The 24,477-nt window shown below is 42.6% G+C and overlaps 1 protein-coding gene across 2 annotated transcripts in view; it reads left to right on the forward strand.

Annotated features, from left to right (window-relative positions):
• The window catches only part of GRB2 (growth factor receptor bound protein 2), a 70,478-nt gene that overhangs the window by 38,613 nt on the left and 7,388 nt on the right, over positions 1-24,477 (forward strand). For both annotated transcript variants that reach the window (XM_060135258.1, XM_060135259.1), the window contains exon 3: positions 19,319-19,416. In XM_060135258.1, coding sequence (XP_059991241.1) covers positions 19,319-19,416 — 98 coding nt within the window. The remainder of the gene's footprint in view (positions 1-19,318; positions 19,417-24,477) is intronic.

The raw sequence follows: 24,477 nt of genomic DNA on the forward strand, positions 1-24,477 counted from the left end.
GGTGGTGGTGATGGTTGTTTTAGTCCCAATTCAAGTTGCATTATAGGCTCTCTCTACAGACATACTCATTCCCCACTCCCTTCCAGTGTTGGTGAGTGTTCAGTGTGTTACACAATACAAAGAACAGTAAACAAAGGTCACAATATGATCGGAGAATTTGTTGTCAACAAAGGTAGAACCGTCATTGAGAATAACAGACAATGAACACTTCCGCATTGTCCCAAAAAAGCTTGTGGCATTGGAAATGGTGTTCAGCTACTCTTCCTAAAGATACCTGCATCTAGAGCTCTTTTCACTCACTCTAAAGCAGAATCTCTGTTTTCAAGCCTCACCCACTTCCAGTAGAGTTCCTAGGCTGCTTTCGTTTTGCCTCAATTTTAAATATGAATGCACAACCAGGGAGCACCAGATGTTAGAGGAATGGGAAACCATTGAAGCATTTTAAGCACACTGACAGTCCAGCTTTTTTTTTTTTTTTACATAAGCTTTACTTTTAAGAACAGTTTTAGATTTACAGAAAAGTTGTACAAAGTGTTCAAGTATACCCCACACAAAATTTCCCCTATTCTTAGTGTCTTATGTTAGTACGGTGTATTTTTTTTTTCTTACAATTAGTGAACCGATACTGATACATTATTATTAACTAAAGTCCATACTTTATCCAGATTTCCTTAGCTTTTCCCTAATGTCCTTTTTCTGTTACAGAATCCCAACTAGGATACCTCATTACACTTAGTTGTCGTGTTTGCTTAGATGACTCCTGGCTGTGACAGATCTGGTTTATATTTTTTTCTTTTTATTTATAAATTTATTTACTTTATATATTTTTGGCTGCATTGGGTCTTCATTGCTGCGCATGGACTTTCTCTAGTTGAGGCGAGTGGGGGCTACTCTTGGTTGCGGTGCGCGGGCTTCTCATTGCAGTGGCTTCTCTTGTTGCGGAGCACAGGCTCTAGGCGTGTGCGCTTCAGTAGTTGCAGCACGCAGGCTCAGTAGTTGTGGCATGCAGGCTCAGTAGTTGTGGCCCTCGGACTCTAGAACACAGGCTCAGTAGTTGTGGCACACAGGCTTAACTGCTCTGTGGCATGTAGGATCTTCCCACACCAGGAATTAAACCTGTGTCCCCTGCATTGGCAGGCAGATTCTCAACCACTGCACCACCAGGGAAGCCCCTGGTTTACATTTTATTTGTTTGTTTATTATTTTTAAAATTTTTATTTATTATTTATGGCTGTGTTGGGTCTTCGTTGCTGCTCACGGGCTTCCTCTAGTTGCGGAGAGCTGGGGCTACTCTTTGATGCAGTGTGCAGGCTTCTCATTGCGGTGGCTTCTCTTGTTGTGGAGCACGGGCTCTAGGTGCTCAGGCTCAGTAGTTGCGGCATGTGGGCTCAGTAGTTGTGGCTCGCGGGCTCTAGAGTGCAGGCTCGGTAGTTGTGGAGCACGGGCTTAGTTACTCCGTGGCATGTGGGATCTTCCCAGACCAGGGCTCGAACCCGTGTCCCCTGCATTGGCAGGCGGATTCTTAACCACTGCACCACCAGGGAAGTCCTGGTTTACATTTTAATGATGTTATTCGGGTTTGCAGAATTGAATACATTCTGAAGGGGACAAAGTGAAAGCAGTGAGACCAGTTAGGAAGCCACTATGTAATAATTCAAGCAAGAGATAATAGCAGCTTGGACTAGAGTTGTAGCAGTAGAAGTGGAGAGAAGGGTTTTTTTGCTTTTTAAAAAATTTTTATTTTATTCATTCATTATTTATTTAGGCTGCGCCAAGTCTTAGTTGCCACACTTGGGATCTTCGTTGCAGCACGTGGGCTTCTTAGTTGCAGCATGCATGTGGGATCTAGTTTTCCCACGGGTTCAAACCCAGGCCCCATGCATCGAGAGTGCAGAGTCTTACCCACTAGACCACCAGGGAAGTCCCTGGAGAGAAGGGTTTTGATTTAGGGTATGTAAAAGCCATTAGACTATATGAGAAAATTAAGGGGAATGAGAGTAGATAGAGAAGAAAATAGGTTCTGGGTTGGAGCCCTTGGGATCCTTTAAAAGTTAATGAGATAAGAAAGGCACTAAAGGGATTTCCCTGGTGGCACAGTGGTTAAGAATCCGCCTGCCAATGCAAGGGACACGGGTTTGATCCCTAGTCTGGGAAGATCCCACTTGCTGCGGAGCTACTAAGCCCGTGTGCCACTAGTGAAGCCCGCGTGCCACAACTACTGAAGCCCGTGTGCCTACAGCCCGTGCTCCGCAACGAGAGAAGCCACTGCAATGAGAAGCACGTGCACCTCAACGAAGAGTAGCCCCCACTCACCACAACTAGAGAAAGAAAGCCCGCATGCAACGAAGACCCAACGCAGCAAAAATAAATTTAAAAAAAAGACACTAGCAAAGGAGACCAAACAAGAGCGGCCAGTTAGATAGGAAGAAAACCTAGGATGTGTTGTGTCATAGAAGCCAAGAAAGTGTTTCAAGGCAGAGTAAATGATCACTGTATTATGTGCTTCTGATAGGCCAAGTCAAGTAAGGGTAGGGAATTGACCTTTGGATTCAGCAACAGGCCATCACTAGTGACCTCTGTGAGGAGTTTCCATGGAGTGGTGAGAGCAGAAGCATGCTTGGAGTGGGTTCAGCGAGAATGGGTTGGGACAGGGAAGGGGACATGGGGAAACTTGCCAGGGGGGTGGCGGTGGTTATGTAAATTTTACAGCAAAAGAAAACACTGCAAAGTAATATTTAACTGTTGTTAATAATATGTATGCAGAAGTATGTAGGAGAAAGCACTGATGTCTGCAACTTTGAGATACATTAAAAAATAAAATGGATTAATGGAAGGTTGCATAGATAGATATGTGATAAAACACATAATGGCATAATTTAGGTTGTGGGTAAATATGTGTTCATTGGAAAATTCTTTTAACTTTGCTCTACGTTTGAAAACTTTCATAATAAAATGTTGGGGATGGGGGAGAGAACAGGAGGAAAGAAATTGGAGACAGAATGTGAACAGCTATTCCGAGGAGTTTTTATGTAAAGGCAGTAGAATCAAAAGAAATCTGCTTTCATCCCGATCTCAAGAGTTGGGAGAAATAACAGCATTTTTATTTACTGATAGGAAAGATCCAGTAGAGACAAAAAATTGATGATGCAAAAAAAAAGAAAGGAAAAGTACTTCAGTGAAATGTCCTTGAGCAGGCAAAAAGGTGGGGTCTAGCACAGAAGTAGAATTTTCTTTTGTTAGGAGCATGGACAAAAGTAACAGAAGGCAGAGGGTAAGGATATAGGTATAAGCAGTTGTATACATGTGGTGGGAGCTTTTAAGGATCTCTTCTGTTTTTTCCGTGAAGTAGAAAGTAAGATCATCTGCTGGGAAGGATGGTGGAGGAGCTGTTGAAGCTCAAGGAGATAGGAAAATGAGATAGTCATCTAGGAGCGAGTGAATGGACTCAGGAGATACAGTGCGAGCCCACTTGAGGTCTTTCGTGAGGTCTAATAATTAATATTTAAAGTTTCAGAAGGAGAACAGTGCAAATGAAAGACACTATCAGTTTTTTTAAAAAGGAAGAAAAGATAACTTCTCATAGCTGATGGATGTGGATTTTTGGATGGGAAAGGACCACCAAGTCTACCCAGCAATATGTACAAAAATAGATCCATGCTCAGATAGGTTATGGTTAAGTTTCAAAATGACAAGAAGAAAGAAAAGGTTCTAAGAGCATCTAGAAAAAAGAAACAAGTCTCTATAAAGAAATGATAATCAGATTGCCAGTGAACTTTGTACAAACAACTTCAAATACCAGAAAGCAGTGTCTTCCAAATGCTGAGGGAAAATGCTGTTCGGCCTAGAATTCCGTTGAATTCTACACCTCATTGAACTGGCGTTCAAGTATAAGCAAAGAATCAAGGCAATTTCAGACATGCCAGGACTGAAAACATTTGCTTCCTAAGCACCCTTTCTTGGGAAAGTATTAATATTAATGGTGCACTACCATAAAAACCAAGAATGAGGAAGACATGAATTCTAGGAATCAACACATCCAACCAAGGAAAGTATTGGAGGAAAATCCCAGAATGGTACATCGATTGAAGAGTTAAATGGGTATTCCAGGCATTTTTATACACATACCATCCTTGAAAAGTTGTAATAATTTAAAAATATAATAAAGCCAGAAAAATTGTTTTAAGGCCATTAGAGCTCTAGGGAAAGCAGAAGGCCATCCAATAAAGGGAGTACAATTTTTAAAACCAGCTTAATTTTTATCTGCCAGAGCTGCAAACTGTAACTTCAACAATGAGAATTCACCTGTAGAAAGCAGGGCATTTTGGGGACTTCCCTGGTGGTCTAGTGGGTAAGACTCCGCGCTCCCATTGCAGGGGGCCCGGGTTCAATCCCTGGTCAGAGAACTAGATCCCACATGCCGCAACTAAAGATCCCGCATGCAGCAACGAAGACCCAGCGCAGCACCCCCCCCCCAAAGAAAGCAGGGCATTTTGGTTCTAGTCAGTTCAGATTTGATAACTTAATCATTATAGATCTATTATGCATAGCCATTCATAGCCTTTGACTTCGCTGGGTGGGGGGTTATAAAGGCCTAATAATACTATTCTGTAGTGGCAAACAGTAGTCATACCTGAGTTGATCATAATATGGCTGATGATTTTTGTAATTTGGGGAAGCTAGTTGTTATTGTGGGCAAGAGAGCGAACCTCATATGCCTGGTTTCCCCTTGCATTTACCAGGCAGCACGGACGTTGTTCTGTTGGCTGACCCAGAATTGTGGAATGGCACACAAGTCTCCCAGTTTAAATACTACGTGAAATCAGGAAGTTGTCCTTGTAGTCTGGAATTGAGGGTCTGACAAGCCCATTGTTTGCATTAATACACCTATTATTTAGTCCTCTTAGTCCCTCTGTTCTCTGCAGGTTGTGACGTTTTGTGGGACGACAGTGCTGATTTTGTACATGGAACAGTCTGTAGGTGCTCAGATAAAACTACTAGGCGGAGCAAGGCTGGGCTTGTCTGCTTTTGATGGTACAGGCCGGGAACACAGCAGCCTGGTTGTTCTCCGGCTGCCCCCACCCCCCCCCCCCGCCCTCCCCCCAGGCCTCCCTGCGAACCTGCCCTCTGAGCCCAGCAGCTGCCTGAAGGAGGCCATGAAAGCTGGTTAATTACTAGACAGGCCTCCCTTGCAGCGGTAAAAGGAGGGGTAGTTAGTTTAGCCTGTCTGTTAACAACAGCTATGTTTGTCTCCAGTTCCGTTAGAGAGGTGCCTAGAAAAAGTTGTCACATCCTGAATTCTGATGTCTGTTTTCCTGATGAAAATGTCCATATTTGGGGTCACGTTTGGAAGTAGATAAAGTTTAATATGGGAGTAAGCAGATGTCAGGGTATACTAGTTCAAATTGAGTATTTTCATAGATTCTAAACATTGCAAATTATAGTTATTTTAATTGGTTGTTTGAAAAAGGAATGTCAGTTTTGTGTAGATTTTTAATTATATAGCAATTAAAACATCACCTCAGCACAACTGAGGGATTATCACTTTTATAAATTTATTTTTTAGTTTTATTTATTTTTGGCTGCATTGGGTCTTCATTGCTGCACACCAGCTTTCTCTAGCTGTAGCAAGTGGGGACTACTCTTCGTTGCGGTGCGCAGGCTTCTCATTACGGTGGCTTCTCTTGTTGCGGAGCATGGGCTCTAGGCGCGCGGGCTCAGTAGTTGTGGCTCATGGGCTCTAGAGCGCAGGCTCAGTAGTTGTGGCACACGGGCTTAGTTGCTCTGCGGTATGTGGGATCTTCCTGGACCAGGGCTCGAACCCATGTCCCCCGCATTGGCAGGCGGATTCTTAACCCCTGCGCCACCAGGGAAGCTTCGGGATTATCTCTTTTATACACTTTCTTTTTATTTATGGTGGAGAGTAAACTTTAAGTTTTAAATTATGTGACCTTGAGAAGCTAGTGATATGGCTTGAAATTTGATATCTGTTCCCTGTTCCTGGCAGAGGATGGAGGGGTAAATTTAGAGTCTTTAATGTGTATGGGTTTTTTAATGTTCATTTTAGAGTCTTTTCAAAACAGTCAGAATCCCCCCACCCTAGTCCAAATGTCCATCTGCTCTGGCCTGGCTTACTGCAGTAGCCCCGTAATTAAGTGGTCTTCCTGCTGCCACTTTCATCCCTCTCAGATCTTTGTATCACACAGAAACCAGAATCGTCATATTAAAGAGCAAATTCAGTCCATGGTTTCCCAGAATCCTTATTCTACCCTTCAGGGCCAGAGCCCTGCACAGTCTGGCCCAGTTCCCTTTCTCTCTAGCCTCCAAGGCTCTGCTTTTCACAAAACTCCCTTGGATTTGTCATTTCAGTTCTACACTGTGCTAAACTCCTTCTCACCCAAGAGCCTCTACTTACGCTCTTCTCTCTGCTTGGAATATTTCTCCTTGCTCTCATTTGTGTCCTCCATTCCCACCCCCAAACCTGGCTAAGACCTACTCATACTCAGGGTTTTTGGTTGAAATGTTACTGCCCAGGTGAGCGTTCCTTGACACACCTCTGCATAGTTCGATTAGGTCTCCCCAAGGTGTGCCCTCATACAGAGCACTCTGAACTTTTCATCGTAACTTATTATACCTGAAGTTATAATTACAATCCCTTCCCTACTATCTGCTCCTTGTAAGTAAGGATCATTTCCTTATTGTGGTATCCCCAGGACCTAGCACAGACGTTGACCCAAAATGGACACTCATACTTGTCTACTCCCTGAGTCTTAATATAGTACATCTTTGATTATTTTATTAGGATAGAGTCCTAAGAATGGCTGGGTTTTACTGGGTTAATAGGTATGAAAATTCATATCTTTGATACGTATGGCCAAATTGCTTTCAGTAAAACCATACACCTTTTTATACTCCCACCAGTACCATCCAGCCACCATCACTGAATATTAACTTGTTTTTATCTTTGCCACTGTGATCATCCAAAAAGAAGAGGAAGGGGGGAGGTCTGTGAGATCTCTGAGTGATAGAAACAGAAGACTCGAGTAGGCCACTTGATCTAGTTATTCCAGTCATGACCACGTGATATCCCGTCCTTGAAGATTTCTGGGCTGTAAGACTTTAGCCTTCCTGGTGGCACTTGAGCACAGTGGAGGAGACAGCGAGGAGGGTGACTCGTCTTACGTGTTAGGCAGTAGTTTTCGTGCAGTGGAGTAGCATTGCCATGGTGATTACCTGTAGGAAGTGACTCTGCTTGACTGAGCCACATCCAGCCATCCACAGTGTCTGTAATTAGTTTGTCACTTAAACATGTGACAGCTCCATATCGCAGAAGGGCAGTGTGTAGCCTGGAGGAGGACAGCAAGTAAAGTGTGACTTAACAGCAACTCTCTTTTTTTGAACCCCATTTTAAAATATAAAAGGGAAGATGGCCTTGTTTACCACATACTCTTACACACTGTGTTGCTCTGCCTTTAGGTTCTTGCTCTACTCCTGCACTCTTGGAAGTTGCCCCTTTTCTCGTTTCTCCAGACATGAATTGAGTTTTCTGTATTAACTAAGCAGCTCACTTGGAAACATGTAGCTGTGAATTCCATATTCAACTCAAAATCAGCAGTTTCCCTTATCCCACTTCTTACTTCTTCCCTCATTATTTACATACATAACTCCCTTAGCTGTAGGGCAGGGATTGTGTCTTTCTGCCCCCACCCCCCCTTTAAATCCCGTTGCGGCTTCCTAGCAGAAAGCTTTCAGTGGAGTAGACACTCGAACATTAACTGAAGTGCAGTTCGAAGAGGACAGCGACGGTAACTCATCAGGACAGCCTAGTAATGACCAGATTACAGATCCTAGATTTTCGTACTTCCACCACCTTTCTCAATTCCCTGTAACTGTTTTAATAGTAAACAGAATTATTTGGCTGCCTAAGATGGTGGACCTCAAGGCTGTTTTACAGTTTTCTTCTCCCAAGTTGTTGGTAGAATTTGGATACTTCCTGTGATCTGTTTGCCTCATAACAAATGTCACTTTGTATAATGAAATATCTCCTCAGTGAGTTCCAAAGGATGGATAGAACTGATTTGAGAGGAATTTCAGTCAGGGTCCTGGTAGGAAACACATGACACATTTAAACTGGCTAATTTGAGGAGATTTTATTAATGAGACTATTTACAAGGTGTGGGCAGGGTTTCTCTAGAAACCACAGGGGACGGTACAGTGCCCAGAGCTAGTAACCGGGTTCCCATTTTGAGGCCTGCAGAAGACAGTGGGGCAAAGGAAGGGGGGAGGGGTGTTACCAGAACCTGGAGGAGGAAAGGACTGAGTCAAGAAGGCTGAGACTTTCAGTTGCGGGTCTAAGACTGTCCACAGAAGCCCCAGACAGGAAGCTGCCTTCTGCGGCCTCTCCACTGGGGAGCTGGGAAGCCTGTAGAAGAGCCTGCTGTTGTGGTCCATACAGGTGGAGGGCACAGAAGGGCAGAGGAGAATGTCAGCTGGATCTGGAGAGGCACGGGGGTACCCTCTACCTTTTACAATTATGCTTTTTACTCACGGTGGCTTTAAAAGAGGGAAATTTGCCAGCAGCTCTATATAGCTGTTTTTCTAAAGTGCTTTTCAGAAAAAAAATTGGTGGCCAAGAGGGAGGCCACCGAGTCACATATGCCCACGAAGCTCTTTTGATTCCACCTCAGAAAAGTATCTTGAATCTGTCTCCTTCCCTCCACCACACTTTCCCACTGCAGTCCAAGCGCTGGCGGCTGTAGTTGTTCCCGCCTGGTCTTCCCTGCACTTCATTCTCACAGTGCAAACGTTGGAATGTTTGAAAAATGCAAACCTGAATGTCACTCTTCTGTGACTTATAGTTATCATCCTTAGCATACCCATTTGAGCTTCCTAATTTGCACACTAGAGCCTTCTGCCTAGACCATTTATAGGAGATACTCTGGGTGTCTGTCCCCTCAGGTGTTACTCACTGACCACATTCCCCGTCTCTCCCAGACTAGGGTAGGTCCCTCTCTTTTCCGCTTCCTAACCCTGTGCTTAACCTAACGTGAATCCACATTTTCAGTTTAGTGTTGTACTTATTAACCTGTTTAATTGCCTGCATTCACCTCCACCCTGGGAATGGGGTGGGGAATTACCACTGCACCCAAGTCCCTCTGTCTGTCATGTGGTTACAGACTCTCCTGCCATGGAGCTAGATTAGCTGCTTCAGAAAATTTTGGAACTAGGTTTTTTTTTAGTTCAGAATGGTAGCATTCTAGGTGTAAAGACCCCCTAGCCTCGAGTGTTTCAGAACCATAGATCTTTTTTTTTTAATACAGCAGTTTCTTATCAGTCATCTATTTTATACATATTAGTATATACATGTCAATGCCAATCTCCCAAGTCATCCCACCCACCCACCCACCCCCACCTACCCCCAACACTTTCCCCCCTTGGTGTCCATACGTTTGTTCTCTACGTCTGTGTCTCTATTTCTGCCTTGCAAACCAGTTCATCTGTACCATTTTTCTAGATTCCACATATATGCATTAATATACAATATTTGTTTTTGTCTTTCTGACTTACTTCACTCTGTATGACAGTCTCTAGGTCCATCCATGTCTCTACAAATGACCCAGTTTCGTTCCTTTTTAAGAGCCATAGATCTTTATGCAGTTGCCAGTGATTAGCTGAGTGACTGATGCCTTTTTTTCTGTTACATTCTGTGAGGTGACTTTGGGGCACGGAATGACTAAATCAGTAGACCCTATTTAGTTCACATCTTGAATCAATAAGGCCTAAGTTAAACTTAATGACCTCTGTTGTCATTAATTTTGGGGCGGAGGAGGGCTTTTTGGGAGCTCCTGTTTTTGGTTTATTTGCTGAAGCAACAGGAAGTGAGTTAGATCTTAGAAGGGGGAGCTGATGAATGTAAGCAGGTTTGCCTGTCATCAGAGAACAGGCAACTGCTGCTCCCCTGGCTTAGGAGGCTTGCTTTGCTTTTTATTTAGTTTGGTGTTTTTGAGGAGAGGGTTGTAGAATTTAACCTAAAATTGAAAGCCTTCTGTTAATGAACAAGGAGAGTAGCTAAATACATATATATTGCTAAAGTAAAGAATTAGCCGTAGTTTCTGATTATTTTGGTTATTTCCAGTTAGGAGTTCTTATACCATTAGTAAAGGTTTTACTTTTCAACTTAAGGAAACTTAACCAATCTTTTAGTTAATGACTGCCAAGTGTGGCCAAGGAAACCATCCGTCCCTACGTTTGCTTGATAGCAAGTTGGGAAGTCGGCCATGTTCCTTCTACTCAAAGTTCTATACAAGCTGAGCAGAACTAAAGATGCAAACAAAGAATATAACCAGGGGGCAGGGGGGATAGGAAGAATATAACCTAGCTCACACTTCCCGCAGGAAGTTTTCCTGTATCCCCTAAGCTGGACTTAGGTCTTTCCCTTCGGTGTTTGGAACGCAGATATTTTCTGTTGAATGGACATTTGCCACAGTACCTGTAATTCCCCGACTCCTGAAGTCCATCACACTGTGTTGCAACTAGCAGTTTACTAGATAGACTCTAAGCTCCCTAGGGAGAGAAGGGTGGCCATTGTATCCTAAGCTTACCTAGCTCAGGGCTTTGCACTCTTGTTGCAGAGTGCTTGCCTGGTACAGGCTGTCACATGATTGCTGAGTTTTTCAAATGTACAGAATTTCCTCTCTTGAAACTCCCTCATATTTATCTTTGTCTCTGCCCATCCCCTGCGCCCAACTGCCCCAAATCCCTGCAGTTGAAATTCTGACACTCTTGAGAGCATTTCACTCTTCTGTTGAGCAGTCAACTACACTAAAGTAGGGTGTCTTCCACAAGACACAAAGCACAGAAGACAGTTATTTTGAATGGAAACTCTTGGTACCCCTTTGGTATAAAGAGTTTATTTTGGGGTACTGCCTGTGCATTTAGGTTTCACTGCCTCCAGATTCATCTGGGTGGAGTAATAGCTACATAAGTGTGAACAACCTTCCTGTTTTGTTAAAATGTCATGAGCAGCTTTTCTTAATGACAGCTGAACCTGGAAAGGTTGATAAGTGTCTGATTCGTTGTTTTGTTGTTGTTGTTTTTGAGATTTTTTTTGACGTGGACCATTTTTAAAGTCTATTGAATTTGTTACAATATTGCTTCTGTTTTGTTTTGATTTTTTGGCTGCGAGGCATGTGGGATCTTCGCTCCCTGACCAGGGATCAAGCCCGCACCCCCTGCATTGGAAGGCGAAGTCTTAACCACTGGACCGCCAGGGAAGTCCCTCTAATTCGTTTTTTGAACACTAAAATATTTCTCAGAGAAAGAAAAATATCCTGATTTGGTTATTCTTCTTACAATTATTCTTATAATAATAATTTGGTTAGTCGTCTTAATTGTTCATCTTGCTACATATGTGAACATTATAAAGGAAGTCTTCCATTTTAAAAAATGTGTGAATGGCCCTGAACTCTTAATATAATCAGTGTGTGTGTGTGTGTGTGTGTGTGTGAGTGTGAGAGAGAGAGAGAGATCATTTTTCTTTCTACATCAACTTGGCTGCCATTCAAAAGAATAAAAAAGGTGAAGGTCTTCATGGTGTCCTTTTTAAAGCTTTTGGTGGAGGAGTTGTAGCTATAAAATTAACACTCTGCAAAAGTAAGTCACTAGTCAGACATGCAGGCTGAACCAGGCATCTTAACATTCCAGGAAGTGCCCCCATGCTGAGAGCTGTGAGTCGGGACACGTGTATAGATACAGAGCTACAGCTCTTCCCTCCCTAGTCCACCCAAGGCATATTTTCTCAGTTTCATACTGAAATTTCCCTTTCCTGCCTACCCACCCCACCCTTACACTTTTTTATCTTGGAGAAAGTAGAAGCAGGTAGTGTTGTGGAAAAGATGTGGGGTACCCCGTTTTGAGGTGCTCGCCATAGAAGTTTTTTGGCAGTGATGCTTAAGGTACAGGAAGACTGATTGCCTCATTCTATTACTTCCTTTATTTTGCATCTCCTTGCGGGGAACAAATTCATGACAGTCAGTCTTCTTTCCAGGGTCTATTTAAGATGTTATTATTTTCACCAAGGAATTTCATGGTAATGTATAATGTGTGGTGCTTTTCTGTTGTCCCTAGACCCAGCTAGCTCTGTGATCCTGTATGCATTACTTAGAACAAAGCCCCCACATACCAGTCAGTTCCTCAAAATATGCTAGATGCTATTCTGAGAACCATGGAGAATACCGATGAGAAGTGGCATGGAGCCAGCTTTAGGGTGCTTGCAGTCAAGTTTAGGAGAGGACCAAAGCATTCCAGTACACAGTACAAAGCAGTGGTAGACGAGATGTGAATAGATGAGGAAGAGAGGAAGCATGAGAGATGCAGTACAGTGTGTTTAGAGGTCGCTGAGTTGACTAGCCTGACTGAACTGAAAGGTTCATTTAGAGAAGTAGTGGGTGGGAAGAACTGAACGTAGGTGATGGCCAAATTATGAAAAGTGGAATGCCAAACTAAGAATAATTTGGATCCATAGAAGGCTACTTAAGACTTTTTAACAGAAAAACAGTGGTGTTTGAAGTGATTCAGAGCACTAAATAGATTGAGGTCAAACCAGGACAACCTTAAACTATGAAACCTGGACCTTTTGGGAGGTGGCGGGGCAGGGTGGGGGGTAGGCTTGGCCTCTTGATCCAGCAGTGTTTCCCTTTCAAACTGATGCCCATTGATAGCAGCTGTTTAGAGAGGGTAGAGAGAGCCTCTCAGGCAATGGGAAAAAAGGCACTGTTCCTGGGGTGTAACTGGTTTGTATTCAAATGGCAGTATATAAGTGATGAGTGATTTTTATCAATAGAAAATTTGGGAGTTTGGAGGTTTTCTTTCCTCTCCCTTCCTCCCTCTTTTTCTTTCTTTTCCTTTTAAAATTGTTAAGAGGGCAAAACCTAGCATGTGTCATTAGTGGTCAGAAGGTAAACTTGACCAACAAATGCCCTTTGGATTTCTTTAGTTTGGTAAATAGAATCCTTTCTTAAAAGGAAAATGATGTAAAAAATTGATTTAGGGCTCCTTGATCCCCAAAGAAATGAATCTTCTGGAAATACCCATTTGAAAGGGAACTAAAAAACACATTTCGTGGCACAGATATTATACTTTTGTTGAAAGAGTTCATCACCATAAGGTAAAAATACCCCCTTGATTTGATATCATTACATAAATTTGGAGTAACTCATCTACAGTGTGGGTGTTTTTCATGCTTTGGCACACAGTAGAGCAAGCAGCGTAGCCAAGATGTTTTTCATGTTGAGCAAAAACTTTAACAGATGGAGGTGGTGATTGTAGAGCACTTATTTAAAGTGTTAGGAATGAATCAGTGTAGTTTGAGGCTGAGGCAGTAATCCATACTAAGGGAGTCTGAGAAGTTGAAGAGCATCCTAATAATATATGTAACAGGCAGCTGAAGAGAACTGATTTTAAATGGCTCTCCCAGTACTGTTACCCTAGCCAGGGCCCTATAGAATTTTTCTTAGGGGTTAAAGTCTTTAAAAAGCCACTCTGTGTGCATGCGTGCGTGCGTGTGTGTGTGTTTTCCTTCCCTATTCTAAGAACTTGAAACTATGTGGTAGGGTCACCATAATTCTTTAAATTTGTCTTCAAGTCCTGGCAGTATTTCAGTGTTGCTTGTGTGGGATTGATGGATCTTTAAAGAGCTGGGGAAACTCACTGGCTTATGTAGAATTTCTGTAAAGCAGGGACCAGCTGTAAGTGGTATTTTTGTTTTTTAAGTGGTGGAAGAGCTTAAATATGTAATTGTTCCTATCTTTTATGCACAAATGCTCTTTCTTATAAATTGCTTCACAAATGCTATAAAACTTTGAATAATTTTTCCCTGAAGAAATGTTGAACCCTGTGCAAGCTGTTAGAATTAGAATATATGTTGAAAGCTTTGATGGGACTACTGTTCTGGAACTGCACAGCTTTTTTTTTTTTTAAAATCATGATTCCTTCTTCTTTTTGTTTTGTTTTGTTTATTTACAGATGACTGCATATGTTCAGGCAAGAAAATACCCCCATATTTCAAAATACAGCAGTCTATAAACAAAATTCTTATCTACCATTTTCCTAAACGACACATTTTTTTTCCTGTAATTTGTATAGAAAATTAAGTGCAGTTCTTGTCTCCCAGGATTTAAGGGAGACAAGAACTCCCTTATGGGAGTTCAGGGAAGGGACAGGGAAGGGCATTACCTACTGTAATCCTCGAACTCAGCATTTAAAATTTTTTTTGAAGTAAACACAGAAGTTTTGTACTCTGTGTTTCCAGAGTATAACAAGAATCCCAATTCTCTGTTAATACGTGTGCTCTGGGTACCCATGGGCAGCATTACATCAAAGATACCTAATTTGGTAAAACTCAGCCCCAAGGATAGCCATGTTTTGTTAGCTCTAATACTGCTAAATGTGTAAGGCAGAGTAACTACTGTGAAATAAATGTGTCCACTGCAACAGCTGGACGGTAGCTCTGTAGTGAGCCATGCTGCTCATTTTCTCATTTAACCTCCTCAGTAACACTGAGAGGTAGGTATTATCACCACTTTATAGATGGGAAACCAAAACTTAGAAAATGGCCGTATGCCCAAGGTCACGTAGTTCATTGCTGGTGAAATTGGAATTTGAACCCATGTGTTTATTCGCCTCTTGAATCCTACCAGATCAGGTGCATCCGAAGGGGTCTGAGCCCTAAATCTTTGAGCTCTGGCTTTTTTTTCTTTCTTCTTTTTTAAACTATTTGGAAACCTTTAAATTGGTATTAGTAAAGATGGAAATTTGCATTGCCTTTAGAATGGTCTCAGATTGGGGGTGGGGTGGTGGCAGCAGTGAATAAAGTTACCAGATTATATAATATAGAAAAGTAGAACATGTGGAATGCTCTGAGTTGTCCGTAGTGAAGAAAGTTTTATTTCTGGGAATTTTTTTCATAGGTTAGTGATGGCAAACTATCATGGTGGGGGTTTCTGAAGCCTCGTTTTGTTATTTTCTGCTCCGCTGTGTATTTTCGGTGTGAAAAGTTTGTACCGGAGGCGTATGAGGCCCTGGTGTGTGTGTCTTACATCTAAATTGGACCATAGTATTACTGTGTTCTCTTGACTGAAATACTTCTTTCAGTTGAAGTATGATATATGTGTAGAAAAGTTACATATCGTAAGTGCACAGTTCAGTGAATTTTCACAGACTGAATACACCCAACTTGCAGGTCAAGAAGTTTAACATTAGCAACAGCTCAAAAGCACCTATTGTGTCCCTTCCATCAACTGGAATATTTTAATTCTCCTGTGTGAACCTCACATCATTCCTTATCTTTTAGGTTTCTTCCTGATTGTGGCTCTAACATTGTCTTTCTGCAACCAGAAAAAGAACAAATAAAAACTTCACTGAAACTTGTCTCTTCCTCCTTTCATAATCTTATCTCTTGATCAGTCTGCTTCCGTTAAACCAAAGTGTTTTGATGGCTACAAAGTCATAACTTGAGGGAATATGGGGGTTGGCATAGAACATGCGGCTGTGGGGTAAGAGCTAAAAACATTCCTTGGAATTTTTAAAACGGAATGAAAATTTGGTGGTCGAACTCAACCATCTATTTGTTAAGAGGTAATGAATGAGCGAATGGTAAGTTGCCTGTGTTTTGGGGAAGTGGTGATAGGAGCAGTTCCTCCTTCTCAGAACTCTGATGGGGCCTTAACAGCTTACTTGTGAAGGATGTGAACTTTCATCTAAAGCCATAGCAAATTCAGTACAGTCTCTGTAGGTGCAAACTCATCCTCCACATGTGGTTCTGGTGCCCTTCCCTGCTCTACTTGAGATTCACTTATGTCAGTTTGTGCCCTTGGCTGTTTTTTTTTTTTTTTTTTTTTTTTGTGGTACGCGGGCCTCTCACTGTTGTTGCCTCTCTCATTGGGGAGCACAGGCTCCGGACGTGCAGGCTCAGTGGCCATGGCTTACGGGCCCAGCCGCTCCGCGGCATGTGGGATCCTCCCGGACCGGGGCACGAACCCATGTCCCCTGCATCGGCAGGCGGACTCTCAACCACTGCGCCACCAGGGAAGCCCCCCTTTGTTGTTTTAAGCATTTGAATAAAACTTAATTTTTAACTCTGAAATTATGCCATCCTGGGCTTTCAGGGCTTGCGTGTGAAAGCTGATGTACCAGCTGGGTAGAAAAACCTGATCCCAGGTGGCCCCAGGCTTGTCCTGTGCTTTGTCTCCCACAGAACCAATCTTTTCTTAAATTATCGAGTAAAGAGATTTACAGGCATGCACAGCCACACCTTGGCTTTCTGGCAAAGTGATATTCTAGATACTAGAATATTCTAGAGAACCAAAATTTTAGCCTCCCATGTATTCTGACATTACATTAAAAATAAAGCGGGCTTCCCTGGTGGTGCAGTGGTTGAGAGTCCGCCTGCTGATGCAGGGGACACGGGTTCGTGCCCCGATCTGGGAAGATCCCACATGCCGCGGAGCAGCTGGGCCCGTGAGCCATGGCCGCTGAGCCTGCGCGTCCGGAGCCTGTGCTCCGCAACAGAAGAGGCCACAACAGTGAGGGGCCCACGTACCGCAAAAAAAAAAAAAAAAAAAATCTAAGCATTGGTGAGTTCCCTGGTGTCCTAGTGGTTAGGATTCTGGGCTTTCACTGCCGTGGCGGGGGTTCAGTCCCTGGTTGGGGAACTGAGATCCCACAAGCCACCCGGCCGGTATTCTTCTTCTTCTTCCTCCTCCTCCTCCTCCTCATCATCATCATCATCTAAACGTATTAGTTCCATTTTTCCCTACCTTCTTGGGGAGAAAAGCATACAAACACCAAGTATTAATTTTGTTCTGCAGAAAACCATAGTTCTAAAATGGTGCCAAATCTGGGAGTTGCCCTGGAGTTCCTTTTATTGTCGTGGGGCATTTTTTTTAGGGGGAGGTTTGCCTCTGTCCTAACAAAGGTGACAAGAAGAACGTGCAGTGCTTCCCTAGTGGTGCAGTGGTTAAGAACCCGCCTGCCAATGCTGGGGACACGGGTTTGAGCCCTGGTCCGGGAAGATCCCACATGCCACGAAGCAACGAAGCCTGTGCGCCACAACTACTGGAGCCTGTGCGCCTAGAGCCCGTGCTCCGCAACGAGAAGCCACCGCAATGAGAAGCCTGCGCACTGCAACAAAGGGTTAGCCCCCGCTTACCACAACTAGAGAAAGCCTGCGTGCAGCAACGAAGACCCAATGCAGCCAAAAATAAATAAATTAAAAAAAAAAAGAAGAACATGTGGTTGGTTCTAAGAACTCCTGGCGTGTAGAACCTTTTCTGCAAGGTTATTGGTCACAAATTAAAACTGGCCTTTTCCAAGTGATTACCTTATTCTGTTTTCATGTCCAAATGGGCCATAATGCTTTATAAGATAATTACTAGACCACATTTTTCTTCCAGCCCTTCTTTTTGGTAGACAACAAAATCCTGGCCTAAAGCTCCTTTGGCTCTTGTGCTGTTGAATCTTCTGTGATGCTGGTGGGTTAACCTTGGTGCTTAGGGACGGACGTCGATGTCATTGTGGCAGGGAGTGCCTTAAGAGCCCTGTCCCTCTCAGACCTTCGTCCTTGGTGTGCGGGTGTGCTTTATAATTGTCTAGCAACAGAATAACTTTTCTGGCCACAGTACAGTTTTTGAAATGCATATTTTAAAATTATAAGTGTATTTTACATATATTTATTTCATCACAGTATTTAATAAATAAATAAAAATTTTTAAGGGAAAATTGATGAAAAGAAAAAAGTTTTCATCACTGAGGCTGATGGGATTTAGCAATAGCTTGTTACCTTATCTTGTGCACATGTAAACTCAGTGACTGACACTGAGGGTCCGAGGTTAGCCAGCATCACAGATAGGCACCAGCTTTGTAAAACTCTGCAGGGCATAGCCTTTTTTCAGAAGTGAATTCACTGGTCGGCATCATTAGTGCAACTTAGCTATTTGTTGGTATCTATCAGTCTTATCTACCCTTTCCAAAGTTGTATCTCACTTGGAAATGTCAATACATATACATCAAGCAGTCCAGGTTCTAATTTGGCAGTGAGTACAGCATTGTTCAGCATCATGAGTAAATAATTTGGTAAAGAATTTTACCAACTTCCTTTTAGAATTTTGCTCTGTAGTATAGATTTACTACCACTGTACTAGTCCATCAGCATTTTCCTGTGTTCGCCATTTTTGAGTTAGGCTCACATGTCTATTTTCTCTTTTAAGTTACTTTTTAAAATGTCCTATACCCTTTGCCTTTTGTTAGAAATCTGGAATTCAAAGGGTGGCTTTTATACTATGCCTAGATCTATTCTGCCCACCCCCCCCTTTTTTTTTGGCTGCACCATGTGGCATGCGGGATCTTAGCTCCCTGACCAGGAATCGAACCCATGCCCCCTGCAGTGGAAGCGTGGAGTCCTAACCACTGGACCACCAGGGAAGTCCATATTTTGCTCCCTGTAATACTCTGCAGATGGTAGGCTATCCATATAAGTCAGTATTGGAGAGCACACTCGTTTCAGTTTTGAAAATCTGCATGGGATTCATTAGCCCGTAACCTTGGGTAGGCTGTTTTCACTTTGCAGAATGCAGGGGCTCAGTTGTGTGGTCTCTGGGCCTCCCCTGGAATGGGGCCCATTGGTGTGCTTCCAGCATTCTCTAACTCGGACACATCGTGGCCCTTGAGGGTAAGAGAAGTAAGTAGGACTTACCGTGCTTTTTCATTAAAATACGGTTTTCCCACACAAGGGCACATGGCTGTGCATGCAGGTAGCAGCGGGACGGTGGCTGACCCATACTTGGGATAACCTAGAGACAGTATGAGGAAATCCCAAGATTGGATCTCTGTGATTCTGGAAATTGGCTTGAAGATCCCTGGAGAGGTTTTCAGGCTCTTTCTGTTGCTGCCCAGTTGTTGTGCGGTTATACCTACTCTCTTCCTTTATTCTCCAGTGTCAGTGTTTGCTGTTTTCCAGAAATCTCCTCACAGAAACTCATCTTTTATTTTTCCCTCCCTCTGCTTTTCTACTGAGGTTTTAATGCTAGATGTTTGGGAACCTGAATTCTCATTTCCAGACACAATTCCTTTTTCTTTTTAAGTATCAGAGTTGACATAATGCTGGTTGTTTTAAAAATTACAAGTTTTGCATCCATGTAACTGATAATACTCCAAATAACACCTTTTACAAACAAACCTAAAAGGCAACATAGTCGTCTTCATGGCTACCCACTTAAGAGTGAAAAGGAAATGATTGCTTTTTTTCCCTTGTCTTAATTCTTTTCAGGTTTTGAATGAAGAATGTGATCAGAACTGGTACAAGGCAGAGCTCAATGGGAAAGACGGCTTCATCCCCAAGAATTACATAGAAATGAAACCGCATCCGTAAGTTGGGCTCTGCTGACCCTCCAGGGTCAGACCCATCTGCTTGTTCAAATGATGTTTTTAAAATTGAGATCATTGGGATGGATGTCATACTTTTTATTCTGTCTTCTCAGGGAATTAACAAAGCATGTTGATTTTTCCATGTTAGTAAGAGTATATAATGAGAGCATAATAGTCAATAATAGTGTATGTTTTAGGTAACTGTCAGTGATCTTCAAATGATAAAACAGCAGTTACGCAGGTCCATGATTCTTTCTCTGTGAAACCCTTTGTGCCAGATGTGTTTCATAATTCTGCATTTTTTGAGTTTTAGAAAGGGTATTTATCACGTGGTTTTGTATTGACATGTTTGATATTCCTATGGGACCATATCTTAATAATCTTGGTATCACCAGAGCACAATACTTGGCATATAATTGGTTCTCAGTAAATGTACACTATAATCACTGCCCTACCCCTCCATTTTAGTGTTCCCACTTCAGAGAAAACAAAGTGCTCTCCTACTCCAGGCTGCTGAGAGCAGTGAGAAAAAAAATTTTTTTTTTAAATTCCAGAACCGTTTATTGTTGATATATGACATGGTGGGATCCTGGGAGCCCTTACAGACCACTTTCCTCCCACCCTTACCCACCACCTCTTTTATTGTCTCTGCTCCTCCCTCAAAAGCAGTCATTTTCTTATGAGTATGTCAGGGAGAACTGAAGCATTTAATGCTCAGACTAGAATGCCACTGAAACACGAAGAAACGGTAGATCCTCTGTATCTACTTGTTTTAACACAAAATGGTAAATAAGACTTTCAGATGACTGCCCCACCTCGAGTAGCAGCCCATTTGTCCCTCTCCCCCATTGTCACTGTTCTGATGTGTCCCTGTCATTTCTCTTCCCCCAAGTACTGGAGCAAAGATCTTAACCACATCTTATCGTACACAGCTTTTACGTCATCTTACAAAGAACTGAATGCTGTAGAGCTCAAAGCGCCTTGACAACGGTCTAGTTCATTCCTCTTTATGCTGCAAATTAGGAAAGCTTCCAGTATTTTTATTTCAAAACTACTAATTTATGAATTAATAAACTAATATACTTCTCTTTTTTAATATTTTAATTTTATTGGTGTGTAGTTGATTTACAATATTGTGTTAAATTCTTTTCTCATATAGGTTATCACAGAATATTGAGTAGAGTTCCCTTGTTGGTTATCTTATATATGGCAGTGTGTGTATGTTTATCCCAAGCTCCTGATTTATGAATAGAGTTCTCATTTTAAAAGACTCACAGTGTAGAAAACTATAGAGCAGTGTGAGTTTCTCCCCATACATGTACCCCTTTTAGAGGTAACCACCACTAGCAACTAAACATGAGCCAAATGCTACCTTTTGAACTGAATCTGTTCTAAAATGATTTGCCTCTATGAAACAAAACAGATGATTCAGGAGCTTCACCCTAAAACTGTCTGTTGGATTCATGTTTTGGTCGCTGAACTCTTGCACAGTTCTCACTATGTGCAGAGACCGTGCTAGGTGCTGGGAAGTTAGGTTCTGTAGTTAAGTTATGGTATAATAAAACGTCCATGTAGTTAATGGGAAGTTCTTTGAGAGAGCACATCCAGGAAGCCTGGAGAGAGATTGGGTTACCCTGCAGTTTGGTAATAGGAAGATACCTATGCAGAAGTTTCTATAATGAAGAATCTGTGAGGTCCTCAAGGAAACTTCTTATATTTCAAGAAGAACCAGGCACCTTATAATAGCTCACTAAATGTTTCATTGAATGATTTAAAAGGAGAAAACCAGTCTAACTGTGAAGTATATTTTTCTAGTTTTTGTTTGAAACTTGTACTATCGTGTATCTTTGTAACTATGTGAGTTTGATCTCTCCCCTTCTCCCCTAAAAAAGATATTAGATTCCTTGAAGAATTTATGTCTTCTGCTTTCATACTCCCTTGTAACTTGTGCCTTGCCTCTGCACATAGTAGCTCAGTAAGTAGTTTTGAATTGATACTCAGAATTTGTACTTTGTACAAATTCTTGTACAAAGGCTGGGACCAATTTGTTCATGATAATAAAAGCCAGAAGTATTAAGTCTTCAGAGGCGTACGTGGAAAAGATTTGTGGCCCCTGGTCAGTGGATTGATAATGTCCCTTATTTGAGGTCCCTGTGATGTTAGATTGGCTGTTATTAACACACAGCCATGCCCAGGTTACTAAAATGTAGGCACAAGCAGTGATATCCAAGAAACTACAAAAGATGAGCATGAGATTATTATAGATTCCCGGGAATTGTACTAAGCACAGTTTTGCATTCTTGTGGCCACTTAGTATCCATATTTGCTTTGGGGGCTGTGTGGGCTTTTCGTGGACAGCATCACGGAATACACCCCATGGGGAGAAGCAGTTGGATAGTGGTTACTGGGAGTCACATAGTGCATCCTACCTCGGTCCACACAAGCCAAAAATTGGTGCACATCTATTCCTACAATCCGCCCTCAAAATAGATCAAGGATTGGCTAAACCTTTTCTGTAAAGGGCCAGATAATAAATATTTTAAGCCTTGTGGGCCATGTGCAGTCTCTGTCATGTCACATATACTTCTTCGGTTGAATTTTTTAAAACAATCCTTTAAAATTTTTTTAAATAGTCTTAGATTGTGGGTCACAGCAAAACTGGAAAGATTTAGGCTGAGGGCCATAGTTCGCTGACTTCAGCATTAGATCCAGTGATAACAAAATCAACTTAAGTTCCTTTTCATTTTTCCTTTTTTTTTGGCGGGGGAGGCTACATTGTGTCTTCGTTGCTGCGGGCGGGCTTCTCACTGCAGTGGCTTCTCTTGTTGTGGAGCATGGGCTCTAGGCAAGTGGGCTTCAGTAGCATTTGGGCTCAGTAGATGCAGTGCATGGGCTCGGTAGTTGTGGTGCATGGGCTCAGTAGTTGGGCGCTCGGGCTCAGTAGTTGTGGCACACGGGCTTAGTTGCTCTGCAGCATGTGGGATCTTCCCAGACAAGGGATCGAACCTGTGTCCCTTGCATTGGCAGGCGGATTCTTAACCTCTGTGCCACCAGGGAAGTCTGCTTTTCATTTTCATATTTCCAGGCTGAAGGGGAATTCAGCAGAACATCAGACTGTAATTTTTATATTAAATAAAATGCCTGTGGCTCTAAATCCTTGTTTTTCTTCAGATTGTTTCAGGTGACGTCGGCACTTCAAATCTGACTGTTGAGAACATAGGAAAGGCCACCTTCCTTGGATAGTTGTAGTTACTGACCTGATGGATGGATTAGCTTTTTAGGAAGAGTCACTCTCATGCCTGCTCCTCTCTCCCCACTGTAAAGAACTTTGGAATAATAATTGATCAGGAAGCGTCCAGGCCCCATGGTGGTGTTCTTCACAGACTCTAGCTGGAACGCAGGCAGTGTTCATCCATCCAAGCTCTGCAAAAGGAAACCATATTGCCAGAAAAGACCATCACCCTGTACCTGTGCAGTGGTGGGCCTCACAGGCCTGTTTCACATTAACAGGGCTGCTGTGTGACTGGATGTCCATAAGTACAGGGTCAGTGTTGGTTTCATAGCTATGGGAGGGTACAGAGTACCAGGCCCCTCCTTCCATCTCCCCAGCCTCCCTTACTTCCCTTTTTTAGTTTTTGTTAGGGAGCAAGAGGGAAGTTTAAAATGGGGTATGGGGCTTCCCTGGTGGCGCAGTGGTTGAGAGTCCGCCTGCCGATGCAGGGGACACGGGTTCGTGCCCCGGTCCGGGAAGATCCCACATGCCGCGGAGCGGCTGGGCCCGTGAGCCATGGCCGCTGAGCCTGCGCGTCCAGAGCCTGTGCTCCGCAACGGGAGAGGCCACAACAGTGAGAGGCCCGCGTACCGCAAAAAAAATAAAAATAAAAAATAATGGAGTATGACCTAATATAGCATTTGAGCTAACAAATTAAACACAGACTACGAAATGATTGTTGGCATTAGTGTTGCAACATGAGTTGTATATACTGGGGGTGGATCCAAATATGTGCTTTTCACATTAAATGCATATGGATGGGTGCCTATGGGATGTAATAAAGGCTTGAATTGGAAATAAGCTGCCTCCTCCCATTAGCTTTCTCCCTTGCTAATTGTATTGTAGTATAAACCCATCTTTTAAAAAATTTTAAGAAGTTTGACCATAGCCATGTAGTCACACGTAAATATCACCATTAAAAGAAGTTAAAGTTATAACAGTATAAAATGCTAAGGAAGTGTAGGATGGTGGTATTAAATGTTATAACTGAGAGTGATAGCTGTTCCTCATAGTGTCATATCCCTTATGTTGTGGGACATCCTCTTTTTCTAGAGGGAGGAAGCGGGGGAGGGAGTGTGTGTGTGTTTAGTGAAAATGGGAGCAGGTACAAAAGAAGTATTTAATAAAATGGTCTCCAACTAATTTTCCATTTTTCAATCTGGGTGCTTATAACGGGTGTTTTTTATGAAGTAAATCTTTGTAAAAATTCCAGTTAGAGTACTTTGCTTCACCACAGGTTTTGTTTTTTTTTTCCAAGTTGAAAATAAAAATGAGTTAATTTTAAGCTGAGAGGAAGAAAATACTGCTACCATATCTATATATTTGTGCACCATAAGGGAAGGTCCACAAACATACACATCTAACTGCCAACAGTTGCTGCCTCTGGGGAGTTTGAGGGAAGAGTCTTGCTTATTTTTACTTCACGTACATCTAAGCTATTTTAATTTATGTTCATAACTTATACCTTAAAAAAGGAAAGCAGAAAGGAAAATGCCTGCCTGCTGGAAGATTTGGGGGGGTCTAGGAGGAAAGAATGTGACTGTTGGGGAACTTCTCGCCACCTCTCGGCCAAATGGCTACTGAGTGCACGGGCACTGCAATGTAAACCAGAGAGCACAGATGAAAACAGAAAGTACTTACGTGATCTCAACACTATGAGCTGTCCTTTCCTAGCGGGAGATAGTTCTGTTGTGTTACTACATGATTTCTCCTGTGTGGCCTTACTTCCAGGCCCTGGAAGACTTACCCTCAAGTTCTTTGTAGGTGCAGGAAGATAGGTTGTACCAGCT

Source organism: Lagenorhynchus albirostris, chromosome 20 (genome assembly GCF_949774975.1).
Source record: "Lagenorhynchus albirostris chromosome 20, mLagAlb1.1, whole genome shotgun sequence".
NCBI classification, from domain to species: domain Eukaryota; kingdom Metazoa; phylum Chordata; class Mammalia; order Artiodactyla; family Delphinidae; genus Lagenorhynchus; species Lagenorhynchus albirostris.